At 44.7% G+C, this 15,342-nt stretch overlaps 1 protein-coding gene across 1 annotated transcript in view; it reads right to left on the minus strand.

The window, feature by feature from the left end:
• Positions 1 to 15,342, minus strand: part of Ldlrad3 (low density lipoprotein receptor class A domain containing 3) — a 159,609-nt gene that overhangs the window by 114,957 nt on the left and 29,310 nt on the right. Inside the window, exons 2-3 of the mRNA XM_028767047.1 lie at positions 14,572 to 14,683; positions 2,434 to 2,559 (exon numbers count right to left, since the gene is read on the minus strand). Of these exons, the coding sequence (XP_028622880.1) occupies positions 2,434 to 2,559; positions 14,572 to 14,683 (238 nt within the window). The remainder of the gene's footprint in view (positions 1 to 2,433; positions 2,560 to 14,571; positions 14,684 to 15,342) is intronic.

Below are 15,342 nucleotides of genomic sequence, written 5' to 3' on the forward strand. Positions count from 1 at the left end.
CATGGATCCCCACACTGTACATGTGTGTACCTGTCCCCATCATGGTTTCCACACTGCACATGTATGCAGCTATCCTCATCATGGGTCCTCATACTGTACATGTGCGTACTGTACCTGTCCTCATCAACACCAAAGAGGATGAGAATGAACTCAGACCACTGGGAGGTACGAGGCCTGACTTCCACCAGCACAGACCATAACCAAGAAGCAGGGACATGCCTATCAGGTCATCTGTCTATGAAGGCAAAAATGTAAGCATTATCTCTAGAATTTACTTAAGATGCTTATGTCAGACAAAACAAACAAAATGCCAGAACAGAAACTGAAATTAGTTGTCATAGAGAGAGACAGGAAAATCTCAACCCATGTGGGAAAAGACAGCAACCAGATGGATATTACCATAAAGAAGCACAGGTATGGGAGGCACGAGACAAAACTGGAGCACATCGCTCACACTCTAACAGGTGATCACAGACACACCGGAAACAAACGGAAAACCAAAGTCTAAGGAAAAGAAACAGGAGACAGAAAAAAAAAAGAAAATTTCAGAAATAAAAATTATAATAGCACATTAAAGCAAAGCAGTTGGTGTGTGAGCAAAGCAGATTACTGGTGACAAAAGAAAGAACTAGCAGTTTGGAGACAGATTAATAGGAAGTATGCCCTCTGGACAACAAGGAGCCAAATGACTGAGCCTCTGGATCATGTGACAGAGGCTAGAAACTCAACGTTCTTGTCACCCAAATCTCATAAGGAAAGAGGGCAGCACTGAAGACATTTGGAAAAATGATAGCTGAAAATGTAGGAAGTATGGTAACAATCAAAACTTAGATTCAGGAAACACTAAAGAGGATTTAAAAGTCTACCTGCAGATGCCCAGAACCAAGCTCTAAAGGCTGAGAACTAAACACAGAATGTTCTTAAAAGCAGCTGGAGGGAAGAGATGCAGGATCTACAGGGGAACAAATCAAGTGACTGGCTTCCCCTTTGGAAACCAGAGAAGCTGGAAGTGGCACATTTAAAGTGCTCAGAGGAAAAAGGACTGTCATCCCAAATACCACAGGCCATAAAAACGCCTTTAGCAATGAGGGTGAAACACAGACATCCTTGGCTGAGCGAAAACTGAGAGCATGTGTCATCTGCAGCCCTGTTTTTAACGTTAACAGCATCTCTGAGACTGCAGGGAGCTCGGCGGTTACAAGCACGTACTTCTCTAATACAGAACCCGAGACTGGTTCCCAACACCCACGACAGGCAGCTCGCAGACACCTGCAACTCTAACTCTAGATGTCATTACTTCATTCTGGCATCCATGGGCATCTGTATAAATACACATACACAGAGACAGACAAACAGACAGACAGACAGACTGACTGACTGACTGACTGATACACACATACACTTTAAAATAAAATTTCTAAAAAAGCATCACAGGAAGAAGTTCTTCAGATAGAAGGAGAATGATACCAGAGGAGCCTGAGAACAGAGGAATGAGGGAAGAGTTGCTGAAGCCATGCCTCTCTGAGTAAACAATGTATCTTTTTCTCTGCAACCCTTTAGAGTAGATCATTTCAAACACAAATCAAACACTGTCTTCTGGGAGTGTCAATGACTGAAGAGTGGCAGTTATTTGTAACAGGAAGAGACCCACAGAAGCAGGTTCCTGTATTCCAACTGGTGTGAGGTAACACCGATTCAAGTCAAGAAAGACCCACTGCCTCTAGTCTGACCTGTCAGTCACTGGAAAGCTCTGGCTCAAATCCTCACTGTTTGGGAGACAGTGTGTTCCCTGGTGATTATAACCTAGGTCCACTGAACAACAATGTTTCAAAATGGAGACGTATACTTAACATATATGCATGAGACCACAAGCGTGCCTGGTGCCTTTGGAGTTTAGAAGAGTATGTCACATCCCTTGAGACTGGAGTTAGGAATGGCTGTGAGATACTGTGTGGATGCTGGGAACCGAACCTTGGTCCTCTGCAAGAGCAGCAAACTCTTAACTGCTGAACTATCTTTCCAGTTTTCATAGAATATAATGAACAAAACAAAGTTTATAAGCATTTAAATAAGGGAAGCAAGCAAGGGTAAAAATATGAGTGTTGAGACAGTCAATCAGATGAGGTGTAAAGGAGCTATGTAGCCCTGGAGAAGCTAATGTACCTATCTAACTAAGGCTCCTCATCTGTTCAGTGGGAACAACTCACCTTCACTCACAGAGGGACCGTCCAGGCAATTAGATACAATGCAATGGACTTACTGACTTACTGTGGCCCTCCACTAACAGTAGCTGAGAATTAACATTCACACCAATATGTACTAAAGATGATACAAGTGACAGCAGAGGGTGCCCAAGCATCTGGCTGCACAAAGCACAGAAAGGAGTCAGGACAGGCAGGAGAGCACAGAGATCGTGATGTCCCCAGGACTTACTGCAGTTCTCCTCGTCACTGCCATCCGGACAGTCCTCAAATCCATTGCAGCGGAAGCGGCCGATGATGCAGTGGATGCCGCTGGCACAGGGGAAGAAGGTCGGGCCACATTTCGATTTTGCTTTGGCTACAGGAGAAAAAAAAACAAAGAGGGCCATCAGGGGATGAAGTTCTCAGGCCACAGCCTCCTCACCCCACTCACCCTGAACGTATGAGTGAGACCTTGCAGACTTAGCATGCAAGTTCCCAAGGAACCTTTAACACCATCACTCGACAAATGCCCAGCCAGCATGGACACCTATTTACAGCATTCTCTAGGAAGGGAGCTGCCAATCATGCTGTTTCAAAAGTCCTTAAAGAGACCTTGGAGATGGTTCCATCAGTAAAATGCATGCCACACAAGCAAGGGGACCTGTGTTTGATTCCCCAGAAACTATGCAAAAAAAACGAAGTGTAGAGGCAAACACCTGCAATGCCAGCACTGAAGAATAGATGACTGAGTCCCTGGGGCTCAGTAACCAGCCAGACTAGCCTACTTGCTGAGACCCAGATCCCAGTAAAAGACCCTGTCTTGAAAACAAGATAGAAGGCTCCTGAAGAACAACTGAGTTTGACCTCTGACCTCCACACTCTAGTACGCATAGCATACATGATAAGCACACAGACATAAATACCACATCACATGTATGCACAAAGTCCTAGAGGAGGCTAGGCACGACATCATACTGTAGCAAGTCCAAAAGAGGGGACTGGTGAGCAGATGGATGGTACCTACGGAGCTGGATGGTGGATACCGTGCTTGCTTCTTTAGAAGCTGAAGAGCCAGTCAAATGCATCCACGACATATCAAAGCAACTGTTGTTGGCATTTAGTGAGTCCTTGCCACACTAGGCAGGTTGCCAAGTACTTTGCACAGATTTTCTCATTTAATTTACCCAGCAGACACTCAATGGGATAGCCTGCAGGAAAGCTAAGGTGACACTCTCAAGACTGCACCTTTCAGAAGACCTGCTTGCAAGGTCATATCTGGCTTGGCTGGAGTTTGGGGCTGTGGTTTGTGGAACCACAGATGTAGGAGGGGACATCCTACATCTAAGAGATCTTATACCAATTCTTCAGTTTAGTTTGTGCTAACATCAGTGATCCTTGGGGTCTGGAGTCTAGGAATGTATGAGACAGATGGTCCTTGTGATCATTAATAGTGACTGTCAACTTAACACGATCTAGCATTGCCTAGAGACAGGCCTCTGGGCACGTCTGTGAAGGAGCATCTAGGTTAGGTGGGAAAATGCACCCTAATTACAGGACAAAAACAAGCAAGGAGGAGCTGTGCAGTGAAAATCATCTTTGCTTGCCAACCACAGACGCAATGAGATCAGCTATCTCAGGCTCTTGCCACCATGATTTCCCTCAAATGAAAGCGCACCTTCAACTGTGAGCCAAAACAAGCCCTTCCTTACTTAAGTTGCTTTCGTCAGGGTATTGTATCATAGTAACGGGGAAAGTAACTAAGACTAAGAAGGTGTGCAGATGATCAGCCCTGGACAATACCTGGGTGCTGAGTCTGAAATGAGCCTGCCTGGAGGGTAGCCCTTCACACATCCTGTTGAAATCCAGATGAATTGAATGCATCTGGTAAGAGTGCTCTAAGAGAGAACTCTGGGGAGCCAAGGCTTGGGCCTTCTCTCGGGACAGTACTGCCATCATCCCTTGCCTATACTGAATTTGCCCTGCATCCTTTTGATGCATGGTCCTGAAGATGACCTTATACAGCGCTCCAAGGCTCTTGGGAAATGATGACCCTGTGAGGGTCTTGCAGAGTCCTGATGGAATGGGGCATGGTGGCTACAACTTCTATCCCCATTTTCTGGATATGCTTTGAGGATAAAGTGATTCGCTCAAGTTTACACAGCTAGGAAATCTGGTACTGAGGGGAGGCCCAGGCATGTGAACTCCAGAAGCCATGACCTCAATCAACCTAACGGCATGCCTCTCTGCCAAAGGCTGTCACTTCCTCCAACAGAAGCCAGACTCCTACACTAAAGAAATTTATTTTGCACACCTGCTGTACAAACAGTTTGAACAGAAACAGTTGTAACTTGGCCTTGATTTACAGTCCTGCTAAGCCCAGTAGCCCTGGGGGCTGATGCTCTTTCTAGCTAATGATGCTGTCTGCTCTGGGTGTCGATTAGGAGACAGGAGATGAGATCTATGGCTAAGTGCAGGTAGCAGCCTCATTGAGCATCCCTCCAGACTCCTGTCTGTGAGGCTGGACCTACATCCCTCCAAGAAAGAAAAGGCTATTTCTTTGAAACAAATAGACAGTAAATTGCCTGCATGTTCCCACTGTCTGTATGATGCCAATTTAGGTGGCAGCTGACTCACAGTCAACAGGACATAAGGTCTAGAGTAAGTCCAGTTTTGAAACTCCACATAGTTTTCATTCAGCCAGAACTTTCTGTAATGGTGTTTGTGAGTTCTTCACAAAGCATAATCTCAAGAGAGTCCTGAGCTCAAACTCAGACTCCATTTTGATGACTTTAGACACATTTCTGAATATTGCTAAGCCTCAGTTTCTTCACCAGTACAACCTGCTTACCAGGAGTCTTGTAAGGTGAAGATGGTTGATTTAAAAGCTTGAGTAGAGACACTGACAATGCCTGCTTCTCTTATCACTGCGACAAAATGCCCAACAGAAGCTGTTGTGTGGCTGTTTCCTTTATAGGGAAGAGTGAGGCTCAGAAGAATCAGAAAACTAGTAAGTATTGGAGGCTCAAGAAGGTCACATGTTTACACAACTTATTAGGCCCCTCGTCAAGGTTATATAGCTAAGTAAACACTCGCTATGAGAGAGGCGACTCCAGGAGACTGCCTGCAGGTTATGCACGGAGGTCAACAGATGTGAACTGTCACCCTTGATGCAGTGGGCAAGGTTTTGATCACCCATATTAAGTAACCACAGTGAACTCATTGGTCACAAAGCTAGGTTTGGGTGAAATCATTTCTTTGTTCTGTCACTAGTGTCCTAACTGCGTAGCATGAACAGACATTTGCTAATTCCCTCTTAGGAGTAGTCACACAGCAGAGCCAGTGGCCAAACAGGGACCAGGAGAACCAAGGATGAAGTAGAGAGAAGCAGGAATGTGGTCCCTGTGATGGGTGATTCGATGCTCAACTGAGGCTGATCCATCTGGAATGACATCTGCTCAGTCACAAAACTAAGGCAGCAGGAAGGAAGTCTCCAGCCTCAGAGTAAACAGCTCTTCAGCTTGAAGAGTGGGTGCAAATCTGACCTGCATATTCAGAGTTGTCCTTATTTTTTTCCATTTTACTAGAAGCCTGTGTTACAGATGGATCAAAAGTCAGACATAGGTATCTGGGAGATGTGTAAAAACTATAGGGTACCATGAAATGGTATGGTGACACTAATCTGCATCCAGAGCAGATCTCACATATGTGAATACTGAAGCCCAAATAAGATACCACACCTGCCAAAGTTAGAGAGCTCTTATTAGGTGAATTTGGGTCTTGAGCCTGATTCAGCTGATTCCGAGTACAGCCTCTTTCAGTAATGCTGTGCTATGCCATAGGACCACATCTGGCTCAGATCTTCCCAGAGTTTCGATATAACAGAGAACAAAAGAACGAGAACCAGGAAACAGAAAGTCCTTCTTCTACATGTCAGACTGTTCCAGATCTGGGATAGACAGCTCTTCACTAGACCATAAGCCTATGACTCTCAATCTGCCCAGAAAGCACTCAGGGCTACCCATCTCTTAGAAGATGTTATAGACCCATCACCTACAGCTGACGGCCCAGGTCTCTCCAGGTGGCCACCAAACATAATAGCTGGACTAACAGCCCAGTGTGGTGACACATACCTATGATGGCAGCATTGAGAAGGCAGAGGCAGGAGGACAGCAAGTTTGAAGCCAGCCCATGTGACACAGTGAGACCCTGTCTCAGTCACCACTCAGTTGGGCCAGAATAGCCATGAACTCAGCCCAGCATACCTGCCCACCCACCCCGCCAAGTGGTGGCTACAACTCTAGCCCAAGCTATGGGGATTTAGGGTGCACCTCCTTTGCCTCTGTGCTTGCTGCCCACCAACTTCTTCTACCCCAGGATCCTGCTAGTACAAGACCAAGACAGGCCAAAGAACCAGAACCAGGAGCCATAAGTTCCTCTGCAATGCTCCCATCCTTCCTCATAAGCATCAGAATGCTGTATGACATTTCAATAGCAGAGAAGTGTATAAAGGAGAATGTAAACTTATCATCGATCACCGCCACGCAGGAAAGATGTAATGATTTGTATACACTTGGCCCAGGGAGTGGCATTACTAGAACATGTGGCCTTGTTGGAGTAGGTGTGTCACTGTGGGCATGGGCTTTAAGACCCTTATCCTAGCTGCCTGAAAGCCAGTATTCTGCTTAGCAGCCTTCAGAAGCAGATGTAGAACTCTCAGCTCCTCCTGCACCATGCCTGCCTGAATGCTGCCATGTTCCTACCTTGATGATAATGGACTGAAACTCTGAACTTGTAAGCCAGCCTCAATTAAATGTTGTCCTTATAACGACATGACCTTGGTCATGGTGTCTGTTCATAGATGTAAAACCCTAACTAAGACAAAAGAGTGATCTGGGTATTTAGCAAACATGATTCCCTATCAGCTACCCTTCTCGTTGCTGTGGCAAAACATCTGGCGAAAGCAACTTGAGGGAGGAAGGACTCATACTGGCTCACAGTTTTAGGAGACTTTCAGTCCATCAGGAAGGGAAGGTCTGGTAGCAGGTATGTTTCACATTGCCGAGATTATGACGTGGCATCACGACAACCAACCAGGAAGTAAAAGCAGGGCCAGGCTAGAAACCCCAATCTGTGCCAGACAGGTCCCATAGTGCCCCCAAATATTACTGCTAGCTGAGGACCAGGCGTTCAAACACACAAGCCCACAGAGGACATGGCACACTCAAACCATAATAGCAGCAGGAACAATCATGTGTAAGTGGGTCAGTGGGTCAAATCCCGATAATGCAACAAGCCTGGAGTGAAGGCTGGTATTCCACATTGCTTCTGAGTTCCTAGGAAATGCTGCAACAGCAACCACAGCATTGTGAGTCATGGAATGACAAACATTGTCTTATCCAGTGCCCAGAAAACTTACCCAGTGTGTAAGCTACTGAAGAAGCCCTGATGGAATTAACAAGTGGGCCCCAGTGAGCAGCTAGCTGTATGTAAATACACACAAAACACAGGCTGCTCTGAAACCAACTTCTGACCCTTAACATACTGTCAGTATTCTGAGTGTTTGTGTTTCAGGGGGGAGGTTGGGCACACCTATATACATGTGTGAGTGCATGTGGAGGCCAGAGGTTAACTTCAGGTATCTTCCTCAACCGTTCTCCAACTGCTTTTGAAGGCAGGGCCTCTCATTCAACTGGGAGCTTGCTGACTGAGTAGGACAGGCTGGCCAGTGATCTCCAGGGATCCTCTTGTGTTTGGTTCCCTAGCCTTCAGTGCCAGTATTTCGGGTATAAAACTCTGTTCCCCATTTCCACTGGCTGGTGGATATCAAACTCAGCACTCATTCTTCCACAGTAAGCATTTTACTCAATGAGCAATCAATCCAGCCACCACAGCATCCTTAATGGCTTCACTGCCTCTGTGTGACCCATAAGCCGGTTACCAACAGACACTTGCAGTGTTTTAAGTAACAACACACACCCAGATGGATCCAGTCATTTCCTGCCGGTGTAATATCTCATTGATACACAGCTGCTGAGTTTAAGGCTATGCACAGTGTAGATTCTGGTGTCTTTTAGCTCATCCCTGGTGTCCTCTGGCTATACAAGAATACTGCTGCCAGAGACAGACGAGAGGAAACCACAGCTCTGCGCTTATGTTTGGCTTGTCCCTAATTGTTGGACCACTTGACTATTCTCCACCCATCTCTGTCTCCTTCCATTTCAACCTCAGAATGTATCATTACCCTGCAGAGACGGGGACATCCCCACCGGGTGGAGGGAACCAACCATGCTTCTTTATCTTCCTATATCTGCACCTGGTATAGACATCAGTTTTAGCTAGAATGGGTTTCCTGGTCTGCATAGATCCCCTGCAGATGAGGAATCTCTGTCTCTAGGCCACACACTTCTGTCTTAGAGGGCTAGAGGATGTAGGCTGTCTCCCAGGGCTATCCACTAGCCAGTGTCTCTGCAGAAGCCCTACCTCCCCATGTAGTTTTGCAAAGAGTGAGTCGGCAGGCTGCAGGCTGCAGGCAGAAGATTCACCAGGAGACGGGGCTCCTCTTGGTGTGCTTATTTTCATTAATAGCAGCCAAACATTTCAGTGAATACATATATGGGCACAACCTTGCTAGAGTTGGGGAATGGTTAGAACATGTCCTTCCCCAGGGTTGTTGAGCTGACCCTGGATCTCTATGTTGAAGTGAGAACTAAATCTGAGTGTGGTGTTTTCAAATGAGTCCTTTGGAAGGTAACTATGATTAATAAAGTCATCAGAACAGGGATGCCATGACTAAATGCTGGTTGCATTATTAGGAGATGAAGAAACCAGTAGAAGCACATACATATATCTTCCCTGGCTCTTACCATGTGATATCCTAGACTATCTCAGGACTCTGCCAGCAAGAAAGTTATCACCATTTATGCTTCTTCTAGAATCAGAAACATTTCAAAATAAACATCTTTTCTTCATAAAATTACCCAGTCTCTGGTATTTTATTACAGTACCACAAGTAGACTGATATAATCCTATTTTGCCAGATTCTTTTATGTCACACACAGAGCAGGTGACTTTATTGTTACTTTCTTCCTGATATTATCATTATACAACCAGATGTCATTCCAAGAATCACAGCCATGAAGCCTGTAAGGAGCCGATTCTGACATTGTTGCTCCACGTCAAGTCTAACACTGACCTCCTCAATGTAGTGTAACTGTGAGCTTCAAGCAGGCCAGAGACGGCTTTGTGAGCTTTCCTCATTTCAATAAGGAGCAAAACCATCTTTCCTTGGACACAAAGCTGTAGGCTCATATACAACTGGTTATTGTTCTAGCAAAAGGTCCCTTTGAGTTTGAAAATATTTATCACTTTCACCTATCTTGAAGAATTTATACTTTACCTGTGTAATATACAAAATAGATTTAAAGGAAAAAATCTGCCACATTGTTGGCAAATAACAAAATGTCCCTGAGCCTCCTGCCATCTGTGTTGCTTGTGAGGATGGAGGCAGATGAGTCTCCTCTTGCAATTCAAAAGGCGTCCTCAAGAGGGAGCTAATCTCAACTACATGGATGCTAATGCCATAAGACTTCCAGGTATCCATGGGGGTGTGATACTCCAAATGTAGTCAAGAGGGAAACCCACGCAACAGTTACAGTCTGCAGCTGTACCTACTCAACTATGCATTTCACGCACATTAAGGTGTAGACTGCTCTACAGTGGTACAGATGAAGACCCACAAGAGACAGACAGGACATGTCTAGATGACTAGTGTTTGTAGAACTGAGGAATGGAGACTGTTCCACGGAAATACAAGCATGTGTGCCTGAGCCTGCAGGTATGAGCAGTGTGGAAATGGAAAACAACCGTGAAGGTCACAGGAGTATGCTTTTTCTAGTAGTCAATGTACTTGCTATCTCTTCTTTAGCTAAAAAAAAAAAATGTATCTTATGATGGGCAAGATGGCTCGGTGGGCAAAGGCACTTGCCATGAAAGTCTAATGACCCAAGTTTGCAGCCCTAGAGTCCACAAACAGAGGAGAAAACAGACTCCTGAAAGAAGTCCTCTTCTGATAGCCAATGCATGTGTTCTCTCTCTCTCTCTCTCCCTCTCCCTCTCCCTCTCCCTCTCCCTCTCTCTCTCCCTCTCACACACACACACACACACACACACTTGTAATAAATGAATAAAATAAAAATACATTTTCCTTAAGAAAAATACTGCAAACCAGTTATAATTCAGTTCATTGTAATGTTATTGAATGAATGCTATACAAAAGTATAAATTAGAAAGAAACAAAAATTACAATATCCAGGCAATTTAAATCATTGTGAACACCTCCCAAGGTGAACATATGCATTTAGCCATCACTACCTGAAACTCTGAGAAAAAGCAACCAGTCTGAATTTATCACTAGATTGGGTTCCTCAGCTAGCTTTCTAAATCATCAAACTGTGGTTCCTTTTCAAAGTCAAAAATTACTTCCTGGTTGGTGGATAAGAAAGCAAAGAAATAAACACAAAAACAGCCTGCCTGGGCTCTGTTAGAAGTCTGGGGATGGGGAGCCTGTCCACTGAAGCCTCGAAAAGGAGGACAAACAGCCCAGAAAGTCAGATCACACTGAGCTTGGAAGCCTGTGCAAATCATTACTGCCTGTTTGTCACAATGGCTCAGCTCCCCATGAAGGCAGCAGGGGACTCCAAGTTCTATTGATCAGACATGGCCATGATTTACTTTTCCCTAAAATAACATGTTGACTATTTGAGATGTGAGAGAAAGGCCAGCAGATGCAAGCTAACTGAAACATAAATATGGGGAAAAATGTGTTATGAAATAGCTTTGCCAGAAGATTCTCAATTAGAAAAAAAAAAAAATCTCCCAATCGTCTCCCCTCTTAAGTCTCAGATATGAGGTTCCCAGCCCAGAGTTAGGATGTCAGAAGGGATCATGGTTCACAAAGAGTTCATAAGTTCACAAGGGATTCCAACTATATGACATAATCACCGAGACCTAGCTCCCCTATGTAACTCCATGTCCCCAACTGTGTAAGAGGGGATAGGGGCACAACTGGCCTCACCAGTTGTTTAAACAGAGAATCTGGTGTACAAACGAATGATATCTGGGGCAGATTCAGGCTCCCTGACATAACTGTGGTTCTGCAAGATGCTTACCCTGACAAAGGTGAAGCACAAACCAGTGTCATCCTTACCCAGCTTGCAGCTCTGTGCTTTGCCTTACTAACTTCACTCTCTCTTTCTCCCTCCCTCCCTTTCTTGAATTGAACTCAAGAGTATGGTAGGCAAGCAAAGCACTCTACCATTGAGTTATATCCCCAGCATTTTTGGGTCTATCTATCATCTATCTATCATCTATCTATCCATCCATCCATCCATCCATCCATCCATCCATCCATCCATCCGGTTGTTTGAGACAGGGTTCCTCTGTATAGCTCTGGCTGTCCTGGTACTCTCTCTGTAGACCAGGCTAGCCTCAAACTCACAGAAATCAGCCTGCCTCTGCCTCCCAAGTACTGGGATTAAAGACATGAGCCACCATACCCAGCTGCTTTTAATTTTCTTGAGACAGGGTCTCATTAAATTGTCCAGGCTGACCTTGAACTTGCAATCTTCCTGTTTCAGCCTCCCAAGTAGCAGAATTATGAGTCTGTCTCATCAAGGCTGGTTATCATTCTGTCTTTATGTCACACAAAGGACAAGTGTGGATGTTGCAAGGAAAATAGACCATACGGCTTTTGATAGTTAGTCAGAGCAGGATGTAAAAATGGTGTAAGTCTGCCCAAGCTCAAATCTCATTGGCTGTGTGATGGATGATATACTATTTACCCTCTATGTACCTCATCTTCCGCACAAGACATAGACATATTAACCCACCTTGCGGGACTACTGTGGGGACTGAATGAGATAATATAGTAACTTCCTAAAACTTTCTCTGGAAGACAGTATAAGCTATGATTGCTATATTTGTATTTTATAGGATAATTAATAATAGCTATAATAAAATGCAATATAAGAATTAGTCTCATATAGTATTATTCAACAATATTAGCTATTATTCATATTGTTAAAAAATCACTTAACTTTTTAAAGAGTTGAACAGTAGCAGACACTCAGTAAGTGAGGAATGCAAAGGAGCTGAATGCGGCTGAGCCTAGGGAAGCCTTACGAAGTACAGCTGCTTCAGCTGTGTGGGAACGCTGGGATGTGTCCATAAGGATGGGGAGGGAAGGGCACTCAGGGCAAGAGGAATGGTATGTACAAAGCCTCCCAGTCAGGCCAGGTTAAAAAGATCTGGGAGAAATGAAGGCACCGGGAAAATGGAGCTTATGTAATGAGGTGAGGCTAAGACAGTAAGTAGAAGCCTGCACTCAGCCCGGGAGCCAGAGGAAATCTTTACAAAGACAAGGCAGGTGCCATATTTGTTTCTTATGAAGAGATTTCATGAACACAGAGGCATAGTATGAGGTCATGTAAGCTGAACACTCCGGTACTATCAAAGGCCTCTGGATAGTTTGAACAAAGACAAGTCTGTAAGATGTTGAGAACCTTTTGTAGGACAAGCTCTTTAAACTATAAAGGATTCAAAGTGCACGGCACTGCCTTTCAAAAGGAGCCCTGTCATCAAGAATGACAAGGGGAAGAGGCAAGGCAATGACACAAAGCTGGGATTGGAAACTCCTCTAACCTGAAGGGGTTTCTGGCTATTACCCTGGCCATTTAAAACATGAATGCATGTGTGTGTACTCAAATGAAGATTCCAGCTGCTGGAAGCAGAAAACTAAGACATTTCCAGCCCAGGCTTCTGAATCTTGAAAGGTAAAAATGGCCTTAACATAGGTAGATTGGATATCTCAGCCCTTCCAGACTTTCTCTGCTCAGTGGAAACCTTGCTGACGTGGACTTAGATCCATGAGACTGGGAACAGATGGGTGCACAGCCCAGAACAATTCCCTGAACAAGGGGCAACCACCTCAGGTGCACTGGCTCAGTGGAAGGTGGCTCCCTAAAGCAGGGCAGACAGAAATGGGAAAGGAAGTTGGGTAAAGGGGCTTGTGAGAATCAGTTTTCACAGCTGAATACACTAAAGAAAATCCATTCTGAATCATTTTCTGTCTCCCTAGATGGGTGTTTGAATGCGTGTGTGCGCGGGCGCACATGTGTGCGTGTCTATATGGTGTGTGTGTGTGTGTGTGTGTGTGTGTCTTTACCATGCTTTACACTATAGAACCTCCACCCTCTCCTGTTACCATGGCCCCCACCAGACCTAAGGCTTTTTCTACCAAAAGCACTGGTTTCTGTATAAATTCTTTATCTTCAGACCTGGAAAGATGTATTAATGATCTTTGACATGGGCAGGTCAGATGATATAGGTGGAAAAGCTCTTTGAGGCTTTCCTGTGTTTAGTAGAACCCTTCCTGACAGTTGGTCTGAATTCCTGAGATGGGAAACAGACATGTGAACACACATGTGCAAAGCACAGAACACTTTCCTCCTCAAAGGGGAAAAGAAACTTTGGAGAACGAGCTCTCTGGATGATTTACCTAGCTTTCTCAACACAATCCATGAAGGCAGTAGGACCTGGGAGTCAAGAGTTGGTCCTGGCGATTGTTGCTGCAATGCTTGCTGGAAGCACAAAGAATTGCCCTTGTGGTACCTTCAGTAATAGGGGATTCCATCAATTCTCAGAGCTTGGAGTCAGGCAGCAGGCACTGCCTACTGTCCAGAAGGACCACCCAAGAGAAATAAACTCTTTCAGGAAAACAGGTCTTCAAAGCACCACAAATGTAGTTCTGGAAAAATTTCATCAGGGCATCTGTGGTGGTTTGGATGAGAACAACCCCCATACTTGGTTCCAGTTAGTGGAACTGTTTGGGAAGGATTAGGAGGTGTGGCCTTGTTCGAGGAGGAGGTGTGTCACAAGGGGTGGGCTTTGAGGTTTCAAAAGCTTAGGCCATGCTCAGTTTTTTTCCTTTCTGTCTGGAATTTGTGGATTCAATGTGAGTTATCATTATTACTACTTCAACATCATACCTTCCAGCCTGTGGTAGGGAGGCCATGCTTCCCACTACAATGATATGGACCAACCTGTGAGACTGGAAGCAAGCCCCCAATTAAAAGATTCCTTCTACAAGTTGCCTTGGTCATGGTGTCTCTTCACAGCTATGGAACAATAACTAAGACAGAATCCAAGTTTCTATAATGTCTTTAACATAATCAGATAATCTGACTGTGATCCTATCAGCATCTGGGGATGATCTTTAAAGACAGAGATCCTGAGCCTGAACTTTAACAGAGCAGTGATTCTTGGTCCTGGCTGCACATCTGAAAACCTGGACAGCTAAAAGAGCAATACAAAACTGCATGGTTGTGCACACCTTTAATCACAGCACTCAGGAGGCAGAAGCTGGTAGATTTCTGTGTGTTCAAGGCCAGACTGATCTTCATAATGAGTTCTAGTCCAGCCAGTTCTAGGTACATTGTGAGACCCTGTCACAAAACAAGCAAGCAAGATTAGCAGAACAAAACCAAAGCTACCTGAAATCAATAGAACTGAAGTGCTAACACCAGACAATGAAGATTAATAATAATAAAAAAATTACTCCTAGCAACAAAGTACGACTTTTAGATAGACAAATTTATATATCCTGAAATTCACAGGACAGATTAGCAGAAATAACAGGAGACACCAACACCATTAATGACAGATATAATAAGCTAAAGATCAGTAAGAAATAGAAGCCATTAGCAGCACCATATATTTAAAAGAAAAAAAAAAAAAACACGCCAGGGCTGAGATGTAGCTTGGTTGGCAATCTAGTATGCAAAGCCCTGAGTTCAATCTCCAGGACGTCACAAGCCAGGCATGGTGTCTGTGGTCACAGCACAAAGGAGGTGAGACCAAAAGACCTTTCTTGGCTCCATAGGGAAGACTGGGCTACATAAGACGAGAGAGAGAGAGAGAGAGAGAGAGAGAGAGAGAGAGAGAGACAGACAGAGAGAGAGACAGAGAGAGAGACAGACAGACAGAGAGACAGACAGAGACACAGAGAGAACGAACACACAGGACACAGGACAAATCCAACGACTCGAAGGAGATCTCAGTGGATTGTGAACCACCAGAACTACAGAGTGTATTCTCCATCCAC

The sequence above is a fragment of the Grammomys surdaster genome, unplaced genomic scaffold (assembly GCF_004785775.1).
Source record: "Grammomys surdaster isolate TR1022 unplaced genomic scaffold, NIH_TR_1.0 170, whole genome shotgun sequence".
Classification (NCBI taxonomy): Eukaryota; Metazoa; Chordata; class Mammalia; order Rodentia; family Muridae; genus Grammomys; species Grammomys surdaster.